At 38.2% G+C, this 26553-nt stretch overlaps 3 protein-coding genes across 8 annotated transcripts; 2 read left to right on the plus strand and 1 right to left on the minus strand.

The window, feature by feature from the left end:
• Positions 1-262: 262 nt before the first annotated feature.
• On the minus strand, positions 263-6702 carry psme3ip1 (proteasome activator subunit 3 interacting protein 1). Of its 2 annotated transcripts, XM_043264353.1 has the most exons (9): positions 6583-6700; positions 5617-5682; positions 5263-5385; positions 5043-5141; positions 4411-4532; positions 2139-2275; positions 1965-2038; positions 945-1097; positions 263-612 (listed from the first exon to the last, which is right to left on the minus strand). In XM_043264353.1, exons 3-9 carry the CDS (start codon positions 5375-5377, stop codon positions 608-610), a joined length of 705 nt encoding a protein of 234 aa, XP_043120288.1. In that variant the 5' UTR covers positions 5378-5385; positions 5617-5682; positions 6583-6700; the 3' UTR covers positions 263-607. The 2 variants fall into 2 exon arrangements, with proteins under 2 accessions (XP_043120288.1, XP_043120287.1); XM_043264352.1 differs by lacking the exon at positions 263-612 and having other exon boundaries at positions 692-1097; positions 6583-6702.
• A 977-nt stretch (positions 6703-7679) lies between these two features.
• Positions 7680-19378, plus strand: rspry1 (ring finger and SPRY domain containing 1). 2 transcript variants are annotated; one of them, XM_043264489.1, is made up of 15 exons: positions 7680-7983; positions 9357-9862; positions 11942-11994; positions 13989-14101; positions 14855-14981; positions 15408-15466; positions 15740-15806; positions 15890-16021; positions 16153-16268; positions 16684-16827; positions 16907-17018; positions 17147-17249; positions 17337-17489; positions 17635-17739; positions 18317-19378. In XM_043264489.1, exons 2-15 carry the CDS (start codon positions 9501-9503, stop codon positions 18411-18413), a joined length of 1743 nt encoding a protein of 580 aa, XP_043120424.1. In that variant the 5' UTR covers positions 7680-7983; positions 9357-9500; the 3' UTR covers positions 18414-19378. The 2 variants fall into 2 exon arrangements, with proteins under 2 accessions (XP_043120424.1, XP_043120425.1); XM_043264490.1 differs by lacking the exon at positions 7680-7983 and adding an exon at positions 8470-8576.
• A 710-nt stretch (positions 19379-20088) lies between these two features.
• si:ch211-216l23.2 (uncharacterized protein LOC565061 homolog) lies at positions 20089-26194 on the plus strand. 4 transcript variants are annotated; one of them, XM_043264493.1, is made up of 11 exons: positions 20089-20299; positions 20520-20591; positions 20738-20821; positions 20958-21031; positions 21136-21268; positions 22825-23024; positions 24431-24706; positions 25015-25188; positions 25357-25797; positions 25927-26004; positions 26083-26194. In XM_043264493.1, the coding sequence occupies exons 2-10, from the start codon at positions 20530-20532 to the stop codon at positions 25959-25961; spliced, it is 1479 nt and encodes a 492-aa protein (XP_043120428.1). In that variant the 5' UTR covers positions 20089-20299; positions 20520-20529; the 3' UTR covers positions 25962-26004; positions 26083-26194. The 4 variants fall into 4 exon arrangements, with proteins under 4 accessions (XP_043120428.1, XP_043120429.1, XP_043120426.1 ...); XM_043264494.1 differs by having other exon boundaries at positions 20493-20591; positions 25927-26194; XM_043264491.1 differs by having other exon boundaries at positions 25927-26194.
• The last annotated feature ends 359 nt before the right edge of the window (positions 26195-26553 follow it).

Genomic DNA, 26553 nt, shown 5'->3' on the forward strand with positions numbered 1-26553 from the left:
CTCAAAAATACAGAGATGCCTTCGAGGGTCAAAATTAACCTTCAGCCTCAAAAAAAAAAAAAAAAAATCTTTTGTGGGGTAATTCTCCACAATTAACTACAAAATTATTCAGGTCTGGCTCCATTCTTGTATGGAAATTTTTCACAATCCATTAATTTTCCCTCAATGAATATTCAGTTTCACTCCCATTACAGAACTAAAAGGCGCTGCGAATGCAGTTTCATGTAAATGCGAACACATAAAAAGAAAGAAAAAGTACAAATTCATGAGAAACACCTTTATTTTCCATTCCGTCATCACTGGTTATTTTCCAGCGAAAGTTCATGAGAATTCCAGCATTCAGCAGCACTGCAGCATTTTATCTTAAAAAATAAATGTCAAACAAACAAATGTAAAACTCAATCAAGACATTTAATCTTATTGAAACAAGCCCGTAATATCTGCTTTATCCTATGATGGTGTCTGAGATTTGGACTAAATGTTTCATGTCTTCTTCATCCACAGCTGTCAGTCAGTCAGTCAGTGTCCCCTTGGCCACTAGAGCTCTGCAGAAACCGCAAAGGTGGGTAGATGGGAAGGTGCGTCACCAGGTTAAGCTGCCAGGGGTTTAAACTGTATGGAACGTAATATGAGGAGGATGGGGGAAGTGTCACGTTTTGAGAGCACAAGACATCAACAACCACAATAGAAGTTAACATTACAGCCTTTAATAAACGTCAAGCAAGTAACCAAACAGACTTATCCAAAAGTCAAACACTTAAATAACGGATACCTAGAGCTAAATCGTTTTAGGTAATGCACCGCTGAGAAGGCGAGGGGGCGGCACCCAAGCCTTGGGCAGCACAGGTGAGGGAGAGAGTGATAGTGAGTGAGTGTGATCTGTCAGTGTGTCTATCTGAAGAGCCTGTGGCGCTTTATGGGAGAGCCAATCTCGTCCACGCTACCTTCGCTGTCGCTGCTGGACTCTGAGTCGCTGCTGCCCGAGTAAGCGCCGAGCCCTGGCAGGATGCCCACGCATACAGCGGCGGAGGGTAGGTGTAGGACGCCCGAGCGAGTTACGCCCGCGCCGGGGGATTTGGGCTCAACCGCCTCCTGATCTGAGAACACAAAACAATACACGCACATAGAGCGCACGCAGTCTCTGGTGCATTTCACATCTCATGCGGCAGGTTAACATGGCCAAGCAATTTCTCCTGGTTTCTAACCATAAACATTACACTGCTTTTACACTTTCTCTGTTTAGGTATAGGAATATGTCAGGTTAAATGCAAGTGCACTTATAATATGTCTATGGGGAGACCATTGTACGCTACTGTTCAAATGTCTAGGGCCGGTATTTTAACATTCATGAAATCAGTCTCTTATACTCTACAAGGCTGTATATATTTAATCAAAAAAATATTACAGCTATTTTCTTTTACAATTTATTTAAAATTTTATTTATTCCTTTGATGCAAAATTTTCAGCAAATATTACTCCAGGCTTCAGTGTCACACGATCCTTTAGAAATAATTCTGTTTGCTGATTTGGTGCTCAAACATGTCTTATTATCATCAATTTTACAAGCATTTGTGCTGCCAAATATTTTTGTACCAAATGATATATTTTTCTACAATTTCAAAAGAACAGCATTCATTTATGATATCGTTTGAATTATTTTATTGTTATTTCATATAAATTGAATTCTTAAAAAAAACTGTACATATAACGTGGTATGTTTTTTCTCCAAAAAAGAAGTCATAAATTTCTACTATAAAACTTATTAGACTCATAAAACATTTTAAAAAATTTGTTTCACACTGGGATTTTTATGAACACTTCCCTACCTTTTTTTAACAACTATAATCAGATACATTTTAAAAGCAATTAAAACAGTATGACATATAATTAAATTTCTAATAATGATCTGAAAACCACTTTACATAATTACATTACGTAAAGGCAGCATTATACTACATGCTCACCTGTCTGACTGCCATTACCGGTGACAGACTCCTCTACTTTCTGCTTTTTACTCCCCTCTGAAGACTGAGATGAACTGCACAAAGAGAAAAATGAATCACAAAGAATTATACACAACGATTACGCAGGTTTTACATTCAAATAAACACATTTTGTCCATTTCGTCCCATTTGTACCTGCGTCGTTTGACCGCCCCAGCCAGCAGGTGGGCCTGAGACAGGTGACTGGTCCTGTGCTCTGAGGGTTTGGGTCCTGCCTTTTTCTCTGCCTCCTTCTTCTGGTTCTCAGTGGTTGCTAGCTTCTGCAGAGCGCTGTGAGGTTCATAGGTTAAGGAGAATTCGCTGACATACAGTTAAACATACGGACAACCAACTTTCTGGCACTGTAGTTGTTGTAAGCCACTTGACAAATCAAGTGGCTTACATTTCATTTTAATACTTAATCTTTCTCATAAACCTAAAATAACTTCTGGGGGAACACATATGACCTCAACTTCAACAGCATGCAAACAGAACCCACAGATGGATGAAGTAGATCAGATAAAAAAAGGCAACAGCTCAGCACAAGTCACCGCAAGACCGCCGCAGAAATCACATCTACTTCCTTTCACTTACAGATGGCCTAAAAAGGTGACACACTTGCAGGTAAGAGAATGCGGTGCCTCCACGAGAGGCAAATTCAATAGAATTAGGGCACATTACTCTATTATGCTGCAGATCATGGCTCTCGGCAGTGCTTTTAGATGCAGTTATCAAACCCTGAGAAAAGGTTTCAGTTGCCACGACAACGCATCCTCCAACCTTCTATCTACAGTCATACCTGATTGGCAGAAGAGAAAGGCCACTGCTGATTATGTCAGCTGTTCCATGATAAAAAATCAATTTTATGATATGGATAAGAGCGGGGCTTTGACTGATAGTTTAATGCAATAAAATCGTGCTAATGCGGTACAGCCCGCTGACTTCATAGCTCACTGTATATAATGTACACACACATAGGTATATCCTTATGGGGACTCAAAAGGTGTAATGGTTTTTATACTGTGCAAACCATATTCTATCACCCCACACCTGAATCTACCCCTCATTCTTAAAAAACGCACTGTGTGTGATTTGAAAGAGCTCCTCGCGGGGACCTCAATTTAGTCCCCATTAGCTAGCTATTCAGGTTTAAGTCGTGGACAGAAAGATGAGATCATACACGCACAACACAAAGTTAATGATACAAAACATAATTCAATTCATCTATGGATGATTCAACAATTTTTAAGAACTGCTCATTCCAAGGACGAGCTCAAATGAGTCGTTTGTTCGGGAATCGTTCTATGTAGCGCTGTGTCTTTGCGTGCACCCTGCGAGGACGACTCATCAGAACGATATGCCTTGCTGTTATTTTGGGCTACATTGCATCACATTGAACAGACTGGAAACTCAATCACAGCTCAGGTAAAGTATGTTTTCCATGGGAAACGAGAAACAACTGGTTTTTACGCCACATTTCACTACTTTTTCAGCCTCTCGCACATGAGCGCTGCGTTTTCAAGATGCCTCAGGTTACGTTGTTTGCGGTCAAAACTGAACGGAATGCTTAATCAAATAATTATTTTATTTTTGTGAGATGATTATACTATATTTCATTTCAATAATGTTTTTTCTTTAATATTTGAAATTTTAGTGTACTTCATATTACTTACTAATATTCATATACAAATTATGGACTACATAAGTTAAAAATAGAGCACAAGTATTTCAGATTCATTAAACTGAGGCGGATTTTGTTCCACGTTGTGAAAATAATTTATAAAGAGAAAGAGTCTGTAATATCATGGTGTAGCAATATTTGCTTATGTTTTGGCAACCCTTCACTGCTTTGCACTTTTTTCTGCATTTTGCCTAATTCGTATATTGTACACGCAAATACATTTTTGCATTTTTGTCTACTTCCTATTGACTTCCTATAGTGGTCATTTTTGACTGCAGTATTTTTTTGAATATTTAGCTTTTTCTAATGACGTTTTTAACCATTACGATGAAGTAGAAGTCCAAGTTCAATCCTTCATTCTATCGTCATTCCGAACAATATTTCTGTTATACAAATTATAAAACTTATTTACGTGAAAGGATTTGCTTTAAACTCTACGCCTTCAGACTTGAAACCTCTAAGCCATTTGCCAAGCCTGCATGAATTTCTGTCGAAGCAGCGTTGGATCGTCAGTGCGTCAGGTTCCTCTAGGGGCTGTCTTGTTTGAGAACATGTACACTAACAAGGTACAAGAACTCTACTTTACTTTTCACCAGCCATCACTGCGCCTGACAGCTGAAGCTTCCACCACCAGCTTAACGAAGGTGAAAGTGGAGACAGACTCCGGTGGAAAGCAAAACTCCCTGTCAATTTTTTTTAAGAACCTTGACAGTAATATTGTGTGTGCTTGAAGGTGCAAAAGGATATTCTGTATTCCTTTATCTCCTGAGCTTCTTCGTCCCGTCTGTGTTTCTCTATTAGAGACTGCTGCCGTGAGACCTCGTCAAGAAAGCTTGTCTCATCTTCATCCAGGCCTTTAACCATGTTCTCTGTGGAGGAACACAACAACAGAATTATAAAAGATTCCATCAGTGGTTTAAGAACCGCTAACAGAAACAAGCATCATGAAATTGATGCATGACCACCATGCTTGCAGATCAGGAGATGTGGCCCTTGGAATCAACGGCAATAGGAGCAGCAATGGTCGCTAGGGAGACCGAGAGTGGGTTTGTCACCAGGGATACGGAGACGAAGCCGAGATGCTAAGATCATGCCAGTCTCCCATCAGCACCCGCAAGAACAGACCTGCTCTTGATCTCCACCACTCCCATCTGTTCACACTCATAGACACCCACCAACATGCTCAAACACACACAAGCGCATGTGTGCGCACGCACACGCGTGTTTTTGCGCAAACAGTGACAGATAAACCCCAAAATGAGGTCACATTTAGACGGGAGAGGCAAGCCCCCTGAGACTGTGCGATGTGTGTCATCTGAAAGATCTGTTGAAAAAAAATAAAGGGATGAATATGGGAGGAAAGCAGCATGAGAGCTTACTGAATTTGAACTGCTCCTCATATTCTTCCTGTTTTTTGTCTTTCTGCTCTTGTAGCCTCTCGTACAGCGATCGGGGGTCGTACTCCTCCTCGGGGGCCTCTGTGGTGGAGTGAGAATGAACACAATCAAAACTTGGCAAATGCACTGAGGGAGAACTAATGTCTGTCATTAAGCCTGCTGTTAATTTGTCTGATTGGTGCAGACAAACTGAACGTCTCACCCTCCGGGTCATCTGGCTTGCGGACCTTCTCCCATTCTTCCTGCCTTTTTTTCCTTTTCTCGTCTAATTCAGACTCTGACACAAACTTTCGGCTGAGGTCCACACCATCTGCCATGGCAGAACCTACACAACATATGCATTTTTTTTATGTGTGCATATATATATATATATATATATATATATATATATACACACACAAATATAGATAAAATATATTATATGTAATAAAATGTGTGTGTGTGCATATATGTAAACAAATGTGTATATATATATATATATATATATATATATATATATATATATATATATATATATATATATATATATATATATATATAACCCATAAAAACTTACCTAATTGCTGTTTATTTAATCAGGATAAAAACCTATGGTAGATCATGAAGTCATCTGCAGTAGATTCTGTTCAGAAATAAAAATAAAATAAAATAAAATGTTTTTACACTGCAGACAAACATAACTAATGAACTCGAACTCATACAACTTTGTTAAAAATCAATGCTTTTTCGAAGAGAAATACATATGCATCTAACCAGTCATTGTGAAGCAAAATATCATTTACAAGCAAAGTTTAAAATACATATAATGGATCCAGAAGGTAATTTCATTATTGTGTGAGAAATGTTGACATATTTGGGAAGAAAAGGTAAACAATGCCCCCTAGTGCTGAAATTGAACAGTGAACGTAGAAACAAATACGAACCCAGATAACAGCCATTTAAACTGCAAACGAATTAAAAACAAACACATATGAAAAACGATTATCAAATAGAATGCATTTACTCCATGTAATTGGTGCTATAAACACTATTAGATGGCAAAAATATATTCATTTAAAAAAAAAAAAATCAATGTGACTCATACCATATTTTATCAACACTTTCACTGTCAGTGTGTAATGTGGATGATAAAATACTTAAATCATGAAGCAGTATTGTGATAAACATCTAAACAAAAACACAAAACGACACATATATGTACAACATGGTTGAGAAAGGTTAGAGACTCGGCACCGTTACTTTATTTTGCATACATGCAAGAAACACTGCAGTAGTACTCTGCAACAGACAGCAACGCAGTTTCAGTGCCTGATATTGATCTGAAGCAATGTTAGAGCGTGCGAGGCTTTGATCGCACTCACTTGACCAGAAAGCAGTGGTATGCATACGACGACTGGTTTAAAACACATTATGTAACCTTAAAGTCGCCTTATTTTACATGTCAGACAAATAATTCTCGCAGTGAAAAAAGAGACGAGGAATGAATAATTATTTCAAGAAGGAAATGCGCTCAAATATTTACCTAGTCCGGTTTTGTGTCCCTGTAAAAGGATCCCCTCAGCAACAAGCTGCTAAAGGCACGTAGTTCCCACGCACGATCCGTTGACCCAAGGGAAATGTAGTTTTCACGGGAAAGATTTCTTTTCCCCCCTCAAAAGTATAATTTTTTATAGGCCAGGAAGAATCGAATTCACAAATTTGTAATTTCAATGTTCTGTCAGTCAATTCAGTCATTCAATCTTTAGTTATTTAGTCTTTCCAGTTAAGTGATATGGTAAAGAAAAACAAATGGATACTCAGCGTGCATATTTTTAAAGTATTTCTTTGTATTGAACCTGCTTGCATGAATAAGTTAAATTAATTAGAATTACAACATCGCTAAAACATAAGCGGGTTTCTAAGACAGTCTCATTCACACATACACAAACAAACCGAAAACTGTAAGGCTATTATAGGGATTGATTACTTGAAAATTTGCCATCACTCTCTTGAGGTGAACTTGTTTTGTTTTACTGGTTGCTAAGATGGGTTGGGTCCAGCATCATGTGCTGGAGGGAAATATGCGACGACACGCAACGAATCTTTCTTTTTGAATCACTGACATACCTTTTTTTAATGAACCGAATGAAAAATGGTTGGTAGATCACGAAGAGGACTGAGTCGTTTGCCGATTGGATCTTTAGGACATTGAGCCCAGAGAATCATAAAACGTTAGTTTAAAACGTAATTTAGTTAAACTAAGGGCATAATTGATTATTAACATATCAACGTGGTATTTATGCGTTGCATTTTATAAAAAAAAATAAATAAATAAAAAATCAGCGACGTGATGCAATGGGATTTTAGTTCCTAAATTATTTAAATGGTCTGATGTTTACTACAAACTGAACATGACCGCAACAAATTAATCTACAGCAGATTTCATTTTTAATCAAAAATAATGTGAAAACGTGATAAACGTTGTATTTGTACATCAACTTTAGTGTATCATACCACTGGGTATGATACGAATTACGTATCGCGTGATGAGGCAATTACGTTCTGACGTAAAGGAACAGCTGAATCATTAGTTGAACCGGTTCTTTGAAACGAGTTGTTCAAAAGAACCGTTTCGCGGAAATGAGTCGGACTTCCCATTACTAACGCCACACAGAGCTTTCATTGAGCTTCAGCTATCTTACGCTGATTTTTGTCAGTCCTTATGCTTTCACTTTTCAGCAAACCGTTTACTTTCATTGTCAAACACCGGCTGGATCTGCTTTTTTGTTTGGATCAGCAAAATGTTGATTACTAAAGTGGCTGTGTGTGAGAGTACGAATCATATCGCTGAGAAATAAAGCACACACACACTTCCCGTGTAGTCTTTGTGTTCGGCCTACGGAACAGTGTTGTTGCATTTATCGAAAATCCTCCACTTTACCGGGTGAGTAAATACTTGTCTCTGGTATATCCACATTATTTAATGATAAAAGACGTGCTGGTGTATGTGCCACGTTAAAGAAAGGTTTTAAACTGACGTTTTGTTCATGTATTTGGAGGTGTGGCTAGTTATATGGTTGCTAGCGTTCATTTTTGATATTGTAAAGAGGCTGTGTTTGAAGACATGGTTGAGCTACCCTTTAAGACAACATTACCGGAATTATATTAACATAAACAGTATTTTGGGCATAGGTCCATTCGGTGTTTCAAGTATCAAAAATTTGTATAGGGAGACATTAGAGAAAATGACAGCCCGAGTCACTATTCACTTTCATTACATATAAATTGAAAGTACGCGGTGACTGACGCTGTCAGTGTCCAAACATCTACCTAACACTTCATTTTTTATGTTTATTGGAAAATACCGTATTAAAGTTTTAAGTCTTAGTAACAGACTTTTCTTTTATAGTTGAACTAGCCCTTTAAATCCTGCCTACGTAGGCAACTCACTATGGTTTGAGACGCAACCATAGAGACTCAAGTTTATTGACGCTAATTTACTGAAATGACAGCGTGCTGTTTATAAGCTTTCAGAGGGTTTGTAAATGTCAATGATTGTGTTAAGCGTACACTAGACAGTGTTCATTCATGTGCGAGTGGGTTGTTGTGTTAATGGTTTTTTTTCAAAGTTGTTTGGCTTGCTAGCTGTTAGTTAGCCATTGCTAACACTGACAACTACTGTATCGCGTGTCCTATCGCAATAATATTTGTACAGTTTATGTATATTTACATACGTGCCGCCTTTTGTTTTTATATAGTTATTCTGCGTTAATATTAAATGCATTTATATTTAGGCTAATACCACATTTTATTCAGGTTAGGTTTGGGCAAATTATCCGTGGTTTTGCTACAAATAAAACAAGTTAAACCTTGGTAACCACAAATTAACTGTGATTTTGGCCACATTAAATATAGTTTAACTATGGTATTTGTACTTAAATTGGGGTTATACAGATGTTAACCAATAAGCAAAAAAACCTAAACAAAACCACTAACCTTTTTTACAAAAAAAAACCATGGTTATTTTTCTTAAGGGCTTAAGGACTGTACTGACTACTTGGGAACTGTATGCCTTAACGGAAAACATTGTTTAGTAAACAAGACCTGGTTATTAATGTTAATACTACTAATACATGACACATGTTGTTATTAGAGCATATGACACGAGATCAGTGACTAATATTATGTAAGTGTTTTACTTTAAGAAGCTACAAGCAAGAATATATTATTAAAGCATTTTATTCACAATTTGCATGTTCACATTGTCCCGTTTTCTGTCCACAATGAAAATATTTTTCATCTGGAATGTTTTTTTAGGAGTGAAAACCTCCCAGGCTGTAGGATGCGTGTTGACTGCAGCTTTGCTTGTCTGCCTCTGGCTGCTGATGGCCTGCAGTAGCACAATGACCGACACTTCTATCCGACCCGTACGAAGACACCTTCTAAAGACCTTCCAATGATATGATAGTAGCCACCTGGATTGCATTCTGTGCCAGCAGGAGCCTCGTGCGGGTTCTACGACTCACCGTAGAACAGCTGCAGTCAGTGCAGTTTTGGCCCAGCCTCTTGTCCGGCCGAGCCATGGGGAACAGCTGCGTGTGCAGAGAGGACAGTGACGTGGAGGAGGGATCAGCCCCTCGTAGGCAGCTCAGGCGAGTGGATAACTCTGTGTCTGATCCCCCAGAGGCCAGAGGCAGTCGGCCCAGGGACCCGGTTCGACCGCCCCGGCGAGGTCGAGGACCGCACGAGCCGCGTCGGAAAAAACAAAACGTGGACGGTTTGGTACTGGACACGCTGGCTGTCATCAGGACTCTTGTTGACAAGTGAGTGAACATTTAATGACGAGGATCTGCAGAGATTTGTCATTAAATCTGTGTAAGAATGAATCATGCACGTCATATCAATTTCAGTTCCCCGTTTACTTGTGCGTCAGCAAGAACATCTCTCCATCTTTGGCTAAAAGCTTTGGCTTGCTATTGAACATCCATTTGCATTGTGTTTTTTTTTCTTCCCGGTATTGTTGTCGACTAAACCGATGCCACACTGTCTGCAAGACCATTTACTTTTAAAATAAATCAGCTTTAAATGTGAAGAGCTTATGGAGAAGCCTGGCAGAGCTCTGTAATGAGCATGCCATTATTTATTTATTCATTCGTTCGCACAGCGCCACATTTAATCTTAATGTATTGCCCAAGACAGCATCTTGAGATAACAGAGAGCTTCATGTTTCTTTTAACATTTTGGCTGGAAATCAGAGTTGCCAGTCACTCTTCCTCTTTGTCACATGTTCTTACACCTTCCCACACAGTAGGCCTGCTGCTATCTAATGATGGATGTTCACTTTGGACGAAAAGTTGTTCTATGTGTACATCACATTTTGGTGCAAGACCAGCAATAATATTTTAATAGTTTACAGTCACCCCTGAAAAGATTACATTCAGATTATGCAGTTTTACAGAAAAATTAAATATTTTGTTCTTGTTTTGATTTCAAAGTGAAATACATAAAAAGCACAAGGGGGAGTGTCAGCTCTTTTCTTTTTTTTTCTTTTCTTTTCTTTTCTTTTCTTTTCTTTTCTTTTCTTTTACAGCTGGAATATATTTTGGTTGCTCAGCCACATCCTTTGACAGCCGTTTTTCAATCACCTGAAAGCCTAGTTTGTGTGACACACATATGCGCGCACAGCTTTGTCCTTGGTTGTGTTAATGTGTTAGGGAAACTGGATGATCTGAAATGATTTCATTTTTTATATATATAAGAAAACACTGAAATATGACCCCCACCAACTTTGTACTTACATTTAAACTAATAATTTGATACTATGTACTTACAGTGTACATACATGTTTTTACATAGTACTTATATTTATAAAAATACCTGCATGTAATTACAGTTATAATTCTATTGTTGACCCATCTCTTATACCCCAACCCACCTTTAAAACCAAACCTGTGCCTAACCTTATCCATATCCCACCTCCATAGTAGTAGAAGCGTTTTGCAATATTAACATAATAAGTATTGTACTTACTCTTTACCTTAATATAATGTGGGACCAGATTTATTAAAAGACTCATTCTTATAGAATCACAAAGTGAAATCTACCTAATCTAATTGAATGTCAACACAGTGTTTTGTTAATAAAGTTTAAAGGCAATCAGTTATTATTGGCATAATTGCTATGCTAGAGCCAGTATAGTATATTTTAGCCAGTATAGGGGTTCTTTGAGTCAAAAAAAGCTTGAACCTTGCATTAATGGGGCCTGTTCTTTACAGAGCAGAAAATGAATGTGTTTCTAACTAGAACATATCCCTGTGTGACCATTACACAACAATCACAGAGCAGTCAGACACCCATGGCTGGGGGCGTTAGACCTCTCTCACTGTCTCTCAGTATCTCTATTTTTTGACCACTCTCATAGCTGTCTTTTCCTTGGCCTTGTCTTCTGTTTGAAAACATCACCCCAAGTACCCACCAACCATTGATTTATGACTGACAAATGATCCACAGCGGCGTCACACTGCAGAATAGAGGCAAATTTATTTTTCCTGCTTAAATGTCTCTGGTGGTGTCTTGATCGGGCCTGCCTCCCTCTAGGAGCACCTCAAGGGATTTTGCAATCGCTGTTTAGATTTACTGTTGCAGACCCAGCCTGCAAAATGGATGCATACACCCTAAAGCCAAAACAGCCGCGGTGGCGGCAGTCTGCCCTCCAATAGCAATCCATCATGTGTCACACAATCACCCATTATACCATTAGGCTTTCATAACTAATGTCTAAAGCAGCCAAGGACTAAATAAGATGCTTACACCCTGGGTATGAGGCAAACAGGAAAACATTTTCTCTATTAGGTTGCTCCACTTTTTGCCATTAACTTCTGTTTGTTCTCTTTGTGTTTCAGTGACCAAGAGCCACCGTACTCCATGATCACACTACATGAGATGGCAGAGACAGGTGAGTGGTTTCCGTAAGGGGTTCAAATCTGCTATTGCACTATAAGCCAATATAAGAGAGTCATCCATGCGTTTCATTTTTCACGTGTGCATTGTGGGTTTCACAAACATTCAAATCCTGGCATTTTGATTGGAATGAGTATAGTTTATATACATGCAGATGCATATACAATTATCCAGGGCATGAGTTGTATGGATTATTTGCATATTATATAATGTCATTACCAATTTGCAAATTCTGTGTTTTGATTTAATAAATATAAGCACTGTGTGTGTTACAGAGTGAAGTGCACCATTTTGTTTTTTAACTGCTTTGTTTGCAGTAAATTCTGCACCACACAAACCCATGTATGCATCTGCTGGCTCACTCATAACATTAATGTGAGAATGCAATATGGGGCAACCATCATCCCAAACTAGTTATGAGAAGCACTTATATAGCGGCTGTTGTCAACAAAGTGCTCCCTGTGGTTTTCTGCTAAAACACTTAATGGTTTATATTGCTATTGTAACTGTAAAAAAATGCTTATTTTTTCTCACACACACACACCGATTTTTGGCCGATTCTTACTTCCTGAATTTTTATTTTATTTTTGGCTTCATATAAACAAGCCATATAGATTTGTTTTGAATGGATTACCTTAATCGTAAATATGGTCCAAATGGGACCACAGGAGAATGACAACACTGATGGCACGATGAGAATGTGTGCAGTCACAACAAGCTCTTCAGTTTGAATACTTTCTCCTTTTCTCAGGCAAGCTATGATGTTAAATGATGTTTAATCAATATCTCAAATATACAGCACAGAACATTCATTGTTGAGTTTTATTTGGCCAGAACGAGTAGCTACTTTTGAATATCTGTCAGTGGAGAAACAATTAGCTATTATTATCTAGTGGACCAGCCAAACCTTGACTCTCTAGTTCCTAGCTTGTTTTTTCCATCAGGGGAACAAGTGCAGCTTGTTGTGACCCCCTGGCTACTGATTAAGTTATTAGGATGTTAATCTAACAGCGGAAGCTGTGGAAGCTCTGTGGGTATTAGTGATGGCTGCTTTTGAAGTTTGGCTCGTGCCCTGTGCTGCCATTGTCATGCCGTCACTCCGTTCTGTGGCAGTGACTGAAGTGAGTGGGTTGCATCTCTGCTGCAGCTTTAAAGTCCCTCAGAGCCTGAAGTCTGCAGGAACAAACACCGTGTATGATAGTGAGTAAAAGCTACACTGCTTCTTGTTTACAAGGGCAGTGCTGTGCTCTGCTGTTTGTTTACATGCCTTTTTTGCGTTCAAATTTACCTTATATCTTTTAATTACTCCTGGATGCTATCTGCAGCGTTGTAGTGTTGAGGGGATGTTTGGGTCTGTATATGGACCGGACTCTAATCAGGGGTCAGAATTCAGCAAGGTCATGTGCAGGTCGCCAGCTTGCCTCTCTTCTTGTGTCATTGCCAAAGCCTCTGTGACTGTTGATTTTATTTATATGTGCATCTGTTGCTCCGAGCTGAGCCTGCATGTTGTGGTTTGAGACTCTGTGGCGTCAGGTGGCTGCTAAGAGCTTCATGCAGGAGTAAACAGGTGGAAACTACTCTGGGCTTCAAGATTGAGATCAAAACCCCCTGAAGAGCATATGAGCTTAGTAAATCATGTTTGCGTCAATATGTGTGCATTTTTGAGTGTTTTCTGTAAAATAAATCTATGTTTTTTAACTTTTACTTTCTAATTTGTTATTATTATTATTATTATTATTATTATTATTATTATCATCATCATATATAATATTGATTTTTATTTTTATTTTTTTAAATAGACCATCTGCTCTTGAGATGGCTGTATTAGCCATCGGACAAACCTATACTGTTTAACCAATAATCTTCAATGTTGTTTGAATGCGTTGTCATAATAATGACTCTGTATTTCCTACTGTCCCATAAACTGAACTTGTGTTTATTCTTTCCCCATCCTCTTTTGTCTCTGTCCCTCTTTTTTTCACACTGTAGATGATGGCTGGTTGGAAGTGGTGCAGTCTTTAATTAGGGTAATTCCTCTAGATGACCCACTAGGACCAGCCGTTATAACCCTCTTACTGGATGAATGCCCTTTGCCCACCAAAGTAAGTTCATGTATATTACCAAACAACATTGACAAAATTATTTCTCCACCACTGCTTTTGCTAATAGACAGTAATGAGCCCTTATTTATGGTAGCATTTTGAAAATGGAACCATCATTTTTTTTATTGATGCTGCTTTTGAGTGGTATCCCTTTTTTTTAAACTGATTTCAGCAAATGTTAATTTTTTTTCACTAAAACAGTTATTTTTTCCATTTTATGTTGATAACAAAAAAAAAACAGTTTATAATTGCAGAGCACATCATGGTTAACTGAGCAATAAGATTCAAGATTAAGGTTTTATGATGTTATGCAACTGTTTGTACTGATGCAAGATTTATAGTTTGTTTGTTATGTCCTCTTCTGGTTTGGGTCCATTACATTCCAAATATGGAAAAATTATGTGAAGTGTCTTTGTTGTCTAAAGTATTTAAATATATTGCGATATATATTGTTACCTTAAAAACTAATTTTCATTATTTTATTTTTATAATTATTATTTTATAAGGATACAAATAATTGATCAAAAGTTATAGTAACAACCATTTATTTTTTTAACAAATATTTTAAGTATTTAATGAGTAAAAGTATATTATTGCTGCTGACTACTTATTTGTACCCGTGAGAAGTGCAGTGAATACTAAGGTGAAAAAGCAGTTGTTTTGTGTGTGTGTTAGTGTCTGGTTGAGTGCATTATTTTCTGACCCATTAAAAAAAAAAAAATCATATCATTGATGAAAACTTTGTTTTGTTAGGATGCTCTGCAGAAGTTGTCAGACATGTTGAATTTGAGTGCTGCTGTGGCGCGTCAGGATGCCCTCATCCCAGCCAAACACCGCAACACCACAGCAGTCCTGGGCTGTCTGGCTGAGAAACTGGCTGGTAAGGGACATGCACACACACACTGCATTTACTGAAGAAATGCTGCAAGCCTTTTACCCACTGTCACCGTTTCAGAGTACGTAAAAGGCTTGCAGCATTATATTTTAGGATTTTTATTTAAATCAATCTGAGAACGGTTGCATCTCATTTTACATCATATCTGCACTACCCTGTTCCTTCAAAACTAAAGAGCTGAGTTTGCAATCTGTGAAGGCCTGTCATGCCTGAGCATGCTGTAGGCTCCCTTAGAGGCTTGTGATTTGACAGCTCTGCTGAGGCTGCAGCACACAAACACACATACACGCACACTGTCCAGTTCTCTCAGTTTGAAGATACGTGCTTCTGTTTTTAAGGTCAAAGACATTGCCCAAAGGAATCATTTGGTTAATACTAGACTACTTCATCTTTTTACTGTTCTGTCTACAGGTCCAGCGAGCATTGCACTTCTCAGCCCTGGAACTCTGGAGTATTTACTTGAGAGTTTGGTAAGAATGTTGAGTGGTTTTACTAAACATGCTTACTGGATAGTTCTTAAAGGGGTCACATGGAAAACGGAAGCAGGAATTTTTTCTCACACTTTTGAAGTGTTACGTTGAATTGCTACACAGATACTCTAACATTCATAATACAAAGCTTCCTCCCCAGTATATTTAGAATATTTATGGAAACTAAGCTGTAAAATACTCTTTTTCTTTTGGAAGAGCAATTGCATTAAAGTTGACATTATAGCCATTGAAGTGGTTTGGTTCTTCTTCTAGAGTTCTGAGGCCCATCCCACTGTAATGCTGTTTGCTCTCATCGCTTTAGAGAAGTTCTCTCAGACCAGTAAGTCAAAACGGTCTGTTCAAAATGCTCATTCAGAAAACTTCTCAGAAAGGTACTATAATGAGAGCCTGTCTTTATCTCAGGTGAGAACAAGTTAACAGTGTCTGAATCGTGTATCAGTGACCGTCTGTCTGTTCTGGAATGCTGGGCAGATCATCCAGACTACCTAAAGCGTCAAGTGGGCTTCTGTGCCCAGTGGAGTCTTGATAACCTCTGTGAGTATCTTTCACTGCTTAAGTTCACATTGTATTAATATTTAGCCCAACTGTTGTATTTTGTGTCAAATATTAAGCTTATACGTATGTCTCGTTGATAATTTTATCTTTGGTCACCCTTTGGCCTGTAGTCATTAAAGAGGGGCGCCAGTTTACCTATGAGAAGGTCAACTTAAGCAACATCAACGCCATGCTGAACAGTAATGATGTCAGCGAATATCTCAAGATCTCTCCTACTGGACTAGAGGTGAGAGGATAAAATATTTAGATAAAGTAATACATGTTCAACGGAACTAAATTACACTCTTATTGGTAGATAGAAGACAAGCTCTTTCAAAATGTGAATAAGGACATAACTGAAAACCAAATAAATGTTGTAGCGATATGAAAGGTGCCGCTTCAGATTCTGTGAAAATCTACAGTGTTCTGTGTGTGTAGGCTTACTAATAAGGAACGGTTTCACTTCCAGTTAAGTCACTATAAACAAAACATCTTTTATTACTTCTGTGAACGGTTCACATGCAACTCATGAAATTCTAAGCATGCCTTAACATTTTTACCTACTGTGGAAGAATAGCTGATGGTAATGATCGCACACAGTTTGTAATTTAAGGTATCCTTTAATCTTACAAAGTGTTGTCTAATGGTCTTTTTCTCGATAGGCACGGTGTGACGCATCATCATTTGAGAGCGTCCGCTGTACGTTCTGTGTGGATTCGGGGGTTTGGTACTATGAAGTCACTGTCATCACCTCTGGCGTCATGCAAATTGGCTGGGCGACCAAGGACAGCAAGTTTCTCAACCATGTGTGTATCTGGTTATGTTTAGATGGATTTATAGGAAGCAAGTTGAATTTCAGTAGTAAGAACTTGTTTGTTTGTACAGGAGGGTTATGGGATTGGAGATGATGAGTACTCATGTGCGTATGATGGCTGCAGGCAGCTGATCTGGTACAACGCTCGCAGTAAACCTCACTCCCACCCCTGCTGGAAAGAAGGTTTGTGCAGAGCATCCCGTTCACCACCCATGTTCTTCAATGATGTGATGAGTTCCTATTTACTCTTTCATCATTTTGGGAAAACCTTTTAGCAAAGATGTCTAGTAAGTGTTCACTGGGCTTTCTAGGTGATGCCATAGGCTTCCTGCTGGACCTTAGTAAGAAGCAAATGATTTTCTATCTAAACGGACACCAGCTGCCTCCTGAGAAGCAGGTGTTCTCCTCCGCCACGTAAGCATAGCTCACTTCCTCCACTGTAAAACAAAAGCAAAAAAATGTTTATGGAGAAGTTTTGAAACTCGTTATACCTTGTCTTAGGTCTGGCTTCTTCGCTGCAGCCAGTTTTATGTCCTACCAACAGTGTGAGTTCAACTTTGGAGCCAAGCCCTTCCGCCATCCCCCCTCCATCAAATTCAACACATTTAATGAGTTTGCCTCGCTCGCATCAGATGAGAAAATCATTTTGCCCAGGTTTGTGCCTTTTTATTAGACTTCTGTACACAGGGCAAAGTATCAATGATTGACGTGGTTGTGAGTAATGCATTAGTTATCCTAAAGCTAGTGACTCATACCATTCATGTGTGTAAAATTGTTCTTTCTCTGTCTATTATTTTAGACACAGGCGCCTGGCTTTGCTTAAGCAAGTTAGCATCAGAGATAACTGCTGCACCCTCTGTTGTGACCAGATGGCAGACACTGAACTGAGACCCTGTTTGCACAGGTACAAAGTTCAACATAGAGAGTCTGTGTTTACAACTCTGGGTTTATGGGTAAGGGGATGTGATGGAGGCTCAAGAAAGCATGACTGATGAACCGGAGTACATAACAGACATTTAAAACATACTTGATATTTTTATACTATAGTTCACTCTCGTGTTAAGCAAAAATGTGCAAGGTAAGATAATAAACCTTTTTAGAACCTTTTTATTACTGTGTGGCATAAATGTATCTCATAGCAGCATGATATTTATTGTTATGTTGCATTCACGGTGGCAAGTAGCCAATCATTATTCATTGACTGTGACATAAGACACAAAGTGCAACAATTGGGTTCTGGAAGTAAAAATCCCATAATTTTTTTTTTTTTTTTTTTTTACGGGAATTGATTGGTTGAATTGGTTCATGGCTTACTGTATGAATCTTTAACAGGGATTTAAAAAGTCTTTGTTGATAAAATGGAAAAAAAAGAAAAAGAAGTGAGCATGTGCAATGACATAATGCATCCCTAATAATACGGTTACATCATCTCTTTGTGCTGAACAGTTTAATCATCTTCTGCTTCTCTATCATGTCTTCAGTGGGATTTGCATGGAGTGTGCCTTACAGCTGGAAACGTGCCCACTGTGTCGCCAAGACATCCAGACACGAGTCAGACTCATTTCCCATGTCTCCTGACATCAGCCCACCAACTCTAGATGTGGACTATCCCCATTCAAGCTTCCATCCTGTCCAGTCCCCTCTGTCTGAGAGATCAACCTGACCAATCAATTCATAATGCTGTCTCAGGATTGGACACGGCAGTGTGGACCTCTGACGGATGGAGTAGACCCTCCTTACAACTGGAGGGAAAGAGAGTGAAAGAGAGAAAACTACACTGTTGCACTCCAAGGATGCCCCACTCTGAGGGCTATTGAAGATACCAGGAGGTTTAAGGCATTCTGGGAATTTTTCATCTGGCTTTCCAAGAGTAGATAAAATATGGAACAAATGCATCTATTACATACTGATATGTCTCTCCCCTCAAGCTCTGGTCTGCTGTATGTCTCTGTTCAGATGTGTTATATATATGTGGCTTTTTTTTTTTTATATTCCAAGTTAGTTTTAGCAGGAAACGGCAGCAGTGTCTTAACCACTTTGTTTCCTCTAAATGTTCATACCTGCCTCATTATTATTCCGCTCCCTCAGACTGATTGTACTTGAATCTGTTCTGGGTTGATTGCCCCACATTCTAAATACGATTGCAAAATGTCTTGATGAATCAAGACACTGTGATTTATTTTTATTATTATTTTTTTGTTTTTTTTTTAAACAGTATTTTTTATTGATGTATGATGCAAGGTCCATTTAGAAATAAATGAAGCCAAATTAAGTTAGGTAAAATGACAAAACTGAGTGAGAATTGACTATCAGAGTAAAAGGCGTCCCTCAAATGACGTTTGGGGAAATGTCATGTGTTTTCTGCCATGGTTAATGCACATATCAGTGTCCTAATGCTGCTGATGCTAAATGTGAACTTTCTGAAGCAGTTAAAGAGACTAAAATCTCCAATGCTCCCAAAGATAAGAGAGTATGATTGAATTAAGAATCTTTCATTTTCTGAATTGTGATGTTTGTAATAAATGTCTGTTTTATGTGTTGCACAGGCTTTGTCTTTTACATTTATGTAGTTGTTTCATCTGTGATTTTTAATTCCCAAATCCAAATGCACCAAAGAGCTAAATGGAAAATTTTATGTAAATATTATGTTTTAACTGAACATTGCTTCATAGCCCATAGCATGCTTACTTAACATCTTGAGACTCATATAATTTAACCTCAAGACCTTTAAAATAAGGTATTAGAGAGAGACTTTAAAGCCACGACTGTGACATACAGTTGTAATTACAGGATATAAAACTACAGTTGTGTCATATAGATCTTGTAAGTGACGCTTAATATCTCACAACTGTGACTTTCTGCATTACAAAAAGAAAAAGGTTATTGTAATCTTCCCCAAATTGTGTGTGTAATTGCATCCAAAAAACAGTTTTCGTTTACATAATGTGCATACACTGTGTACAGTTATTACGCATCTATAAATACAAACACGTGCATTTATGTATTTTTAAATCAATTATATTAAAGTAAATATATTTAAATATGTTTTAAATATTTACTGCATGTGTTTGTATTTATATATAAATAAATATGCATAGTACACATACATTTGGGTGCGACAGCATTAATATATAGGTGGTATTTTCTGGAGATATTTGTGATGGTTTTGAATTGTAGTTTGAGGAGGATGGTTGGTGATGTCATTTGTGTCGTCGTTTGTCTTCCTGTCCGCTACGAGGCGCCACGCGCTTCCTCAAGAAATACACTTGTTCTTTGAAAGGAAGTCAGATCGAGTGTGTTGCAAGTGTTTTGCAGGCATCTTTGAGCGTAAATCGCTATTATCCATAATTGTTTAAATCTGAACGAGTCTCAGTATGCACTGATCTCGCCAGAAATGAAATAACGTATCAGCAAATTCATCACGATTCACAGAGCAGCAGGACTGCAACCGAGCATCTGCGCAGGTAAGATTGAGTGATCTCATAACAATAATCTGACAGATGTCGAGAAAATTAAACGTGGTTTTAACAACAGACGGTAGGTTTAGTTTTTTTAGTTTTTTTAAATAGTGCTTGAGTAGGTCACATGCGAGATTTCTGGGCAACCAAACCTCAGTCGCTTTGTGCCCTGCTGTATTATAAATGTGAGGTATTTTAGGTAATGTTTGTTACGCCGTTCGTTTAGAAGAAACACGATGTCGTCGTGGTCGAAGAAAGCTGGGGGCAGACGACCACCACCAAAACACAGCGGAGGAAGGTATGTGAGACATCTGTGCGGTGGCTTCTGTAAGATAATGTACGAATATGTTCAGAAGTAAAATGACGCTTTCAAGCTAGGCACACGTTTTATATTTTTGGCGTTGTGTTTAATCGGGTTTTATCGTGTTGATTTGATTCATGCAGTGTCTCAAAGCCTCCCAGACCTTTTCGAAGAACGCCCTATCCGATGAGGGAGGACAGAAAAGATGATCATCCAGAATCTGAGAGGCAAGTTATGACAAAATATTATTTTTGTGACGCTGCTGATCTTTCCCTGACCTCCTGTATCTGTTTTCACACACCCGTTTCTCTCTTCTTCTAAAATATAAACGCCTTTTCCCACCGATCTTCCTTCGATTTTCAGCTTTGAGAGCTTAGATGAAGGGATTGACTACTCTGGCACTGCAGACTATGAGCTTTCCCCTCATCAGTCAGCCGGTATGATTTTTCACGTAATAAACAGCTTGGCTTCTCGCCGCTTGCTGCTGAGGCCGTTATGAGTCTCGCGGAGCAACCTTTTCATGTAAATCTGTCTGTAACAGCCGTTTCACCTGAAGAATACGAGGCAACGGTTCAACGCAATGCTGTATACGAGAGGTTCTTCCAGCAACTGCACGGAGACGCTGCTCGACAGCCCGCGGACTGTGTTGTCCTGTCAGTGAACAACCAGAACGTGTGAGTATACTCTGCAGGTAGCAGTATAAATCTAATGTTTTTATCGTGCCTTTCTGTTTTTACCTTCTTTTTTTTCCCCCAGAGTTTGCATTTAGGGAAAATACGGGACATTTTTGTGCTATGCTGTTAGTTTTCTGAAAATTTCTCTGTGTGAATGCGCTTTGTTATTGCTAAATGCTAGGCTGGTGGGATTCGTCAGGGTTGAGATCTGGAATGCGTATTTATCCAGAATCATCCTTGATGGTTAACAAATTCTGATTAATATTTCCTTATTATTAATCATCCAAAATCTTGGATTTAAATGTGCCTTCAAGTAAAAGAACAACAAACATTCAGTGTTCTAAATGTTCACTAAACGTGTTTTTATACTTATTTTTTTTCTTGTGAATTCATAATTTAAATGAACTTATATTACTATTTTCACTGCTTATACAAAAACAGCAACAACAACAAAAACTCTAAACGCGATACATCCTTCAATAACTGTTCAAATTTCTCTTTGAATGTAACCCTAAACGTTGCCTCTAAAAGAAGTTCATGAAAATAGGAAAAAAAAAAGCCAATATGTATGTTGTTAACATTTAATATTTATCCAACAAATCAAACACTGCTTATGCTCTGTGGTCTCACTTAAAAAAAATATATATTTTTCGTAAACTTGCATTGTTTTATCACTGTGTTTACGTGGAATTAAACATGGTGTTCTTTATTTTCATTTATAGGAACTAAATGTTCTATTCCACATATCCAAAAAAAGAGCGACGGTAATACGAATACATTTTAAAATGTTGCGCTGAATGTTGACTGCACATTTTCAAAATAGTTAGGTCTCGAGCATAAAAGAGTGTTTTTGATTTATTTGTGTTCCGTACATTTTCACCGTGCTGCAAAACGTTCACCAAAGGAATCATTGCATTTAAAAAGAAAAAAAAAAGACATTCCTTGTTTATTTAGCCAAATATAATGTACAAAATATGCAGTAATCTGAGCCGAATTTCAAAACAAGATAAAAAAAAAATCTATAAATACATGAAAAACACTAACAATGCTATGAAGTGATTGCAACTCTTTGACGGGAAATGCATTTTTTTTTTAATACACATTAAATATGACACAGACAAAACAAACAGTCCATGTTTTACCATTCAATTATTGATATTGACATAAATTTTTTTTTTTAATTTTTTTATTATTTATTTATTTTTTTAGGTTCAACAATTTTTGGTAAAACACGTTTTTGATATAATATCTGTACACTATTAAATTTGTGTAAAGTTATGTTATTTATTATCATGTTTAAGCTTAATATAACCTTTATGTCCTTCAAATTCTAAAGACTTTTCAGACTCAGCTTTTGCCAAAAAAAACTTAATTACAATATTTTAATATGTAAAACACATTCAAAATACTACTCATGTTGGTTTATTGATATGTGTGGCGCATTAAAACTTTACCCTTTAATTACTGCCTATAAGAACGAGGCCACAACCAAGACCCTCACCTCCTGCCCTGAAGCATGGTGCTCAATAACCAGATCTCTTCTTCTTCTTTCAAAGGGATTACCCCAAATCGATAGGCCAGTGTTTGCAGGAACGTGGCCTCTCGGTGGAAATGCTTTACCTGCAGGTGGAATCAGGCCTGACGCGGGCCCTCCAAGATGTCCGCTCCGACGGTTCCCCCTTATGTATTCTCGTCGAGCAGACTAATGTAACACTCTCCTCGTGCACAGTAATCATATTTTCAGAGTCCCTCAAAAGTAAGTTCCGACTCCCACAATCTGTCTCCCTAAAAACCAGTTTAAATTGACTTCAAACAACATTGAAATAACCTTAAACTACCTTGACTTGGTGGTGGGCATTTTTACACTCTTTGCCATAAAACGAATTAAAAAAACAACATTAGCCAGTATTCTATCGTTACACTAAAAGACATGTATTTATCCATTCTGAAATGAACTGGAACCTACCTGTATGAAAAGAGTTAATATTTATATTAACTCAAAAAAAAAAATTATCAAAAAAAAATCAGTTCGGCACTAAAGGACTACACTGGCCTAGACGGCAAGCCTGCAACCTTTGTTTATATAACCTAAATGCTTTTTGTGTTATTTCTGTACTAACATTTACAAAAAAGGAAAGGGAAAAAAGTGCATTGTGGATACCTCTCCGTTCCACAAGTTTCCCAAATCTTAAAATTGACATACCTCCAAATTAAACCGTGCAATAGATTGTAATTTTGTAACCATTCCTGTAAAAGATTTGTTTTGAGTGGTCATAATAAATTCGGTGTACTTTCTTTAAAAAAAAAACATTATTAAAATATATTTAGGTACAAATGTTTCACCAATCTACACATTTAAAGCAAAAATGTATCAGATGTAATACTTGACACAAAATCCACCCCCCCACACCCCCACCAAAAAACACAAAAAACAACAAAAAACAAACCCTCAACATAACATTAAAAGAATGACATTCCCTTAAATAATAGACGTGCTTTAATTTGTTTTTAATGCCTTATTTTAATTCATGCCCACCACTTAATTAAAAACACAAAAAAAAACAAGCACACAAAAAAAATACTCGAGCTTTTATTCCTATAAAAACGCCTTGCTGGTAAGTTTTTTAAAGCTGGAATACACTTTTTACACGTTTTATGACACGAAGTATCAAACTTTGCTAAACACAGAAAAAATGAACACACACTACCATACTCTGACGTCTAAAAACAAACAAACAAGCAAAACGGCAACAAAACGAACTCAAGCAAAAACATGGTACATTAACTATTACTTTTCTGAATGAAGGAATTTGCTGTCAGGCTAATGGCATACGTCAAACCTGAATTCATAAATGCATACGAGTTATCTCATGCACGATGCCTTCCTCATATTAAAAACCATCATAATGTAAGCAATCTTCAATTAACTTCTACTCTGCTAAATGTCCCTTCTCCCAACATTCAAGTGTGCTCATGAATGTGTCTTGAGTGCATACTGAATTTTAATGTGGTAATTGGGTTAAGCAGTGGTTGCCAGACTGCAGCGTGTTGCTGATGAGGTAGAACTCTTGTGCGCACTGCTTAGACTGCAGCAGCTCACACTGAGCACCATATGTAAGCCCCTTCCTTCCTCTGGCTGACCCTTCCTCTGCCTCTCCACAGTTCATCGAAATATGCCCAAAGAACAGGCCATGGAGTTTGTGTTGGTGGAGTTCAGGCGCTTGAGCGGTTCGCGGCGGGTGCTGGACCCCACGGAGGCTGCGGCACGGGCGGCTGAGCTGACGGAGGACTACCTGGAGCGTAGCAAGCTGGAGCGCCACACTGTTCCCTCTGCCACCCGCCACCTGCTCTTTCTCCTGGCCGAAGGTTTGCACCTGTACCCAGAGGAACTCAACACACTGACAGAGTATCTTCAAAACCGCCAAGACCATCTGCAAGGTGAACATGCTTCCTATGTCCTGGCCTAGTTACATTCATATACTGTTATCTTTATAATTGTGTCTTAATTTTCATTATTGTACATTTTAATTTGTGCAGGCGTGTGTGTGTGTGTGTGTATTATGTATGTATGTATGTATGTGAGATGCCTATATATTAGATGCCTTTTTCGCTTTTTTTAAATAGAATTTTATTTATATATAATAAATGTATGGAATTAAAATGTAAGCGATTATTTAAAATTATACAGATATTGTAATATCTTTCTAAACATTGTCTTACTATCAATCTTTTCCTTTCCTCTCCAGTAACTTCTGTAGAGGTGGGCACTGATGTTGCTCCTGTGATAAACAGCCTCCCTCCAGGGTTAGGAAAACCCCCACCACTTCTGCCTGCTGGTTCTGGACCACCACCAAGAGAGCAGACAAACCCACCCTCAGGGTCTGGAGATGCACCCCCAGGACATCACAGGGGATTGCAAGGTTTGTTTTTAAAGCACAGGATAATATACAATATATATGTGTATATATGCGTATGCATGTACCAGGGCTGAAATGTTTTACTTTTAAGGAAAAATTATTTAATACATTTCTTTAAACCTGTTTATGTTGCTCATTAATAAATTTAAATGCAGTATTCTCTGTTTCCAGGTTCATATCCCAAGACGAAACCACCTCCTTTGCTTTCGATGCAAAATCTAAAGCCACCTTCCCACAGATCAACTGCCCCCCATAGTCTTCTACCCTCTCGGGCCTCTACGGTGTCACATGGTTCTTCATTTAGTCCCCCATCCAGAGGGCCAGCAACCCCTCATAGTGTTGACAAGCCACAACCTCTGCTAGGCTCAGCACCTACACATGGGCCATCCTCCACCCGTACCCCTCTGCTCGATCGTGGCCCTCTTCTTGACCGTGCCCCTCTGCTTGAAACGCCTCTTGGTTTCCCGTCCCCTAGAGGACTGTTGCAGCATCCGGGGTCTCATTCGTTACGAGGGCCACCGTTGATATGTGGACCACCTCCGCAGAATGGACCCCGGGGTCCTAGAGCACCACCACCTTCACTCAGGAGCCTTCATATGGGAGCCCCAACAGGTCAGCATCTTCTCATGAAGGTCTTATGATGCCTATTTACAGAACTATTAGTATGGAAGCATCTGTCACTAATTTGTTTTTATTTATTGGTTTCTCTTTTTTTATTTCTTTTTTTTTTCCCACGTTCAGGTCCTCGCCCCCCACCACGACGCCTGCTCCCTTGATTCTCTCGGGACACCTGATTAAATCATAAGCCAGAATTGCCATGTGGGACACTTGTTAACATTTTGGACTGTTTTATGTTTTTATATTTGATATAAATTTGACTTCTGTGTTTTCTTTCAGGATCCTGAGATGTTTAAAGATGTACTGGTGTGGAAAAAGCCTCAGTTGTGTTCTCTTTATTTCCACAGGTGTAAGCTAATTTTAAGAATAAATATGGACATTGTCAGTGGCATTCATCTGTGAGAGATGTCTTTTTTTAAATATTGTTTTTCCTCCATACAACGATTAAATATTTCAAATACAGTTTTTGGTTATTCAGAATATTCAGAGATTGTGCAAGGTTCTTTTTTTTTGAAGATAAATGAAATGCATGATGTTTAATCTATGTTTGTTTGAATGTTTAATCTAAACTATTAATGGCATGCATTCAGTGTATAAGGGAGAACTGTTTTCATGAAGTGCAGGGTTGGATTTACATTGTAGATTATTTTAAATCTAAAAAAAAAAAAAAAAATTTAAAAAAAAAAAAAAAAAAATCTATAATGTAAATCCAAACCCTGCACTTCATGAAAACAGTTCTCCCTTATACAC

Source organism: Puntigrus tetrazona, chromosome 18, assembly GCF_018831695.1.
Source record: "Puntigrus tetrazona isolate hp1 chromosome 18, ASM1883169v1, whole genome shotgun sequence".
In the NCBI taxonomy this organism is placed as follows: Eukaryota; Metazoa; Chordata; class Actinopteri; order Cypriniformes; family Cyprinidae; genus Puntigrus; species Puntigrus tetrazona.

Coding starts and splice junctions, on each gene's coding strand:
- si:ch211-216l23.2 (XM_043264494.1), top strand. CDS start 20,530: ATGTCGTCGTGGTCGAAGAAAGCTGGGGGCAGACGACCACCACCAAAA. Junction 21,269..22,824: donor TCAGTGAACAACCAGAACGT/GTGAGTATACTC, acceptor CTTCTTTCAAAG/GGATTACCCCAAATCGATAG. Junction 24,707..25,014: donor CCGCCAAGACCATCTGCAAG/GTGAACATGCTT, acceptor TTTCCTCTCCAG/TAACTTCTGTAGAGGTGGGC.
- psme3ip1 (XM_043264352.1), bottom strand. CDS start 5,377: ATGGCAGATGGTGTGGACCTCAGCCGAAAGTTTGTGTCAGAGTCTGAA. Junction 2,276..4,410: donor AGGAGATAAAGGAATACAGA/ATATCCTTTTGC, acceptor TATGAACCTCAC/AGCGCTCTGCAGAAGCTAGC. Junction 1,098..1,964: donor CGGTAATGGCAGTCAGACAG/GTGAGCATGTAG, acceptor TTGTGTTCTCAG/ATCAGGAGGCGGTTGAGCCC.
- rspry1 (XM_043264489.1), top strand. CDS start 9,501: ATGATAGTAGCCACCTGGATTGCATTCTGTGCCAGCAGGAGCCTCGTG. Junction 16,828..16,906: donor ACAGCAAGTTTCTCAACCAT/GTGTGTATCTGG, acceptor TTGTTTGTACAG/GAGGGTTATGGGATTGGAGA. Junction 17,740..18,316: donor CTGAGACCCTGTTTGCACAG/GTACAAAGTTCA, acceptor TCATGTCTTCAG/TGGGATTTGCATGGAGTGTG.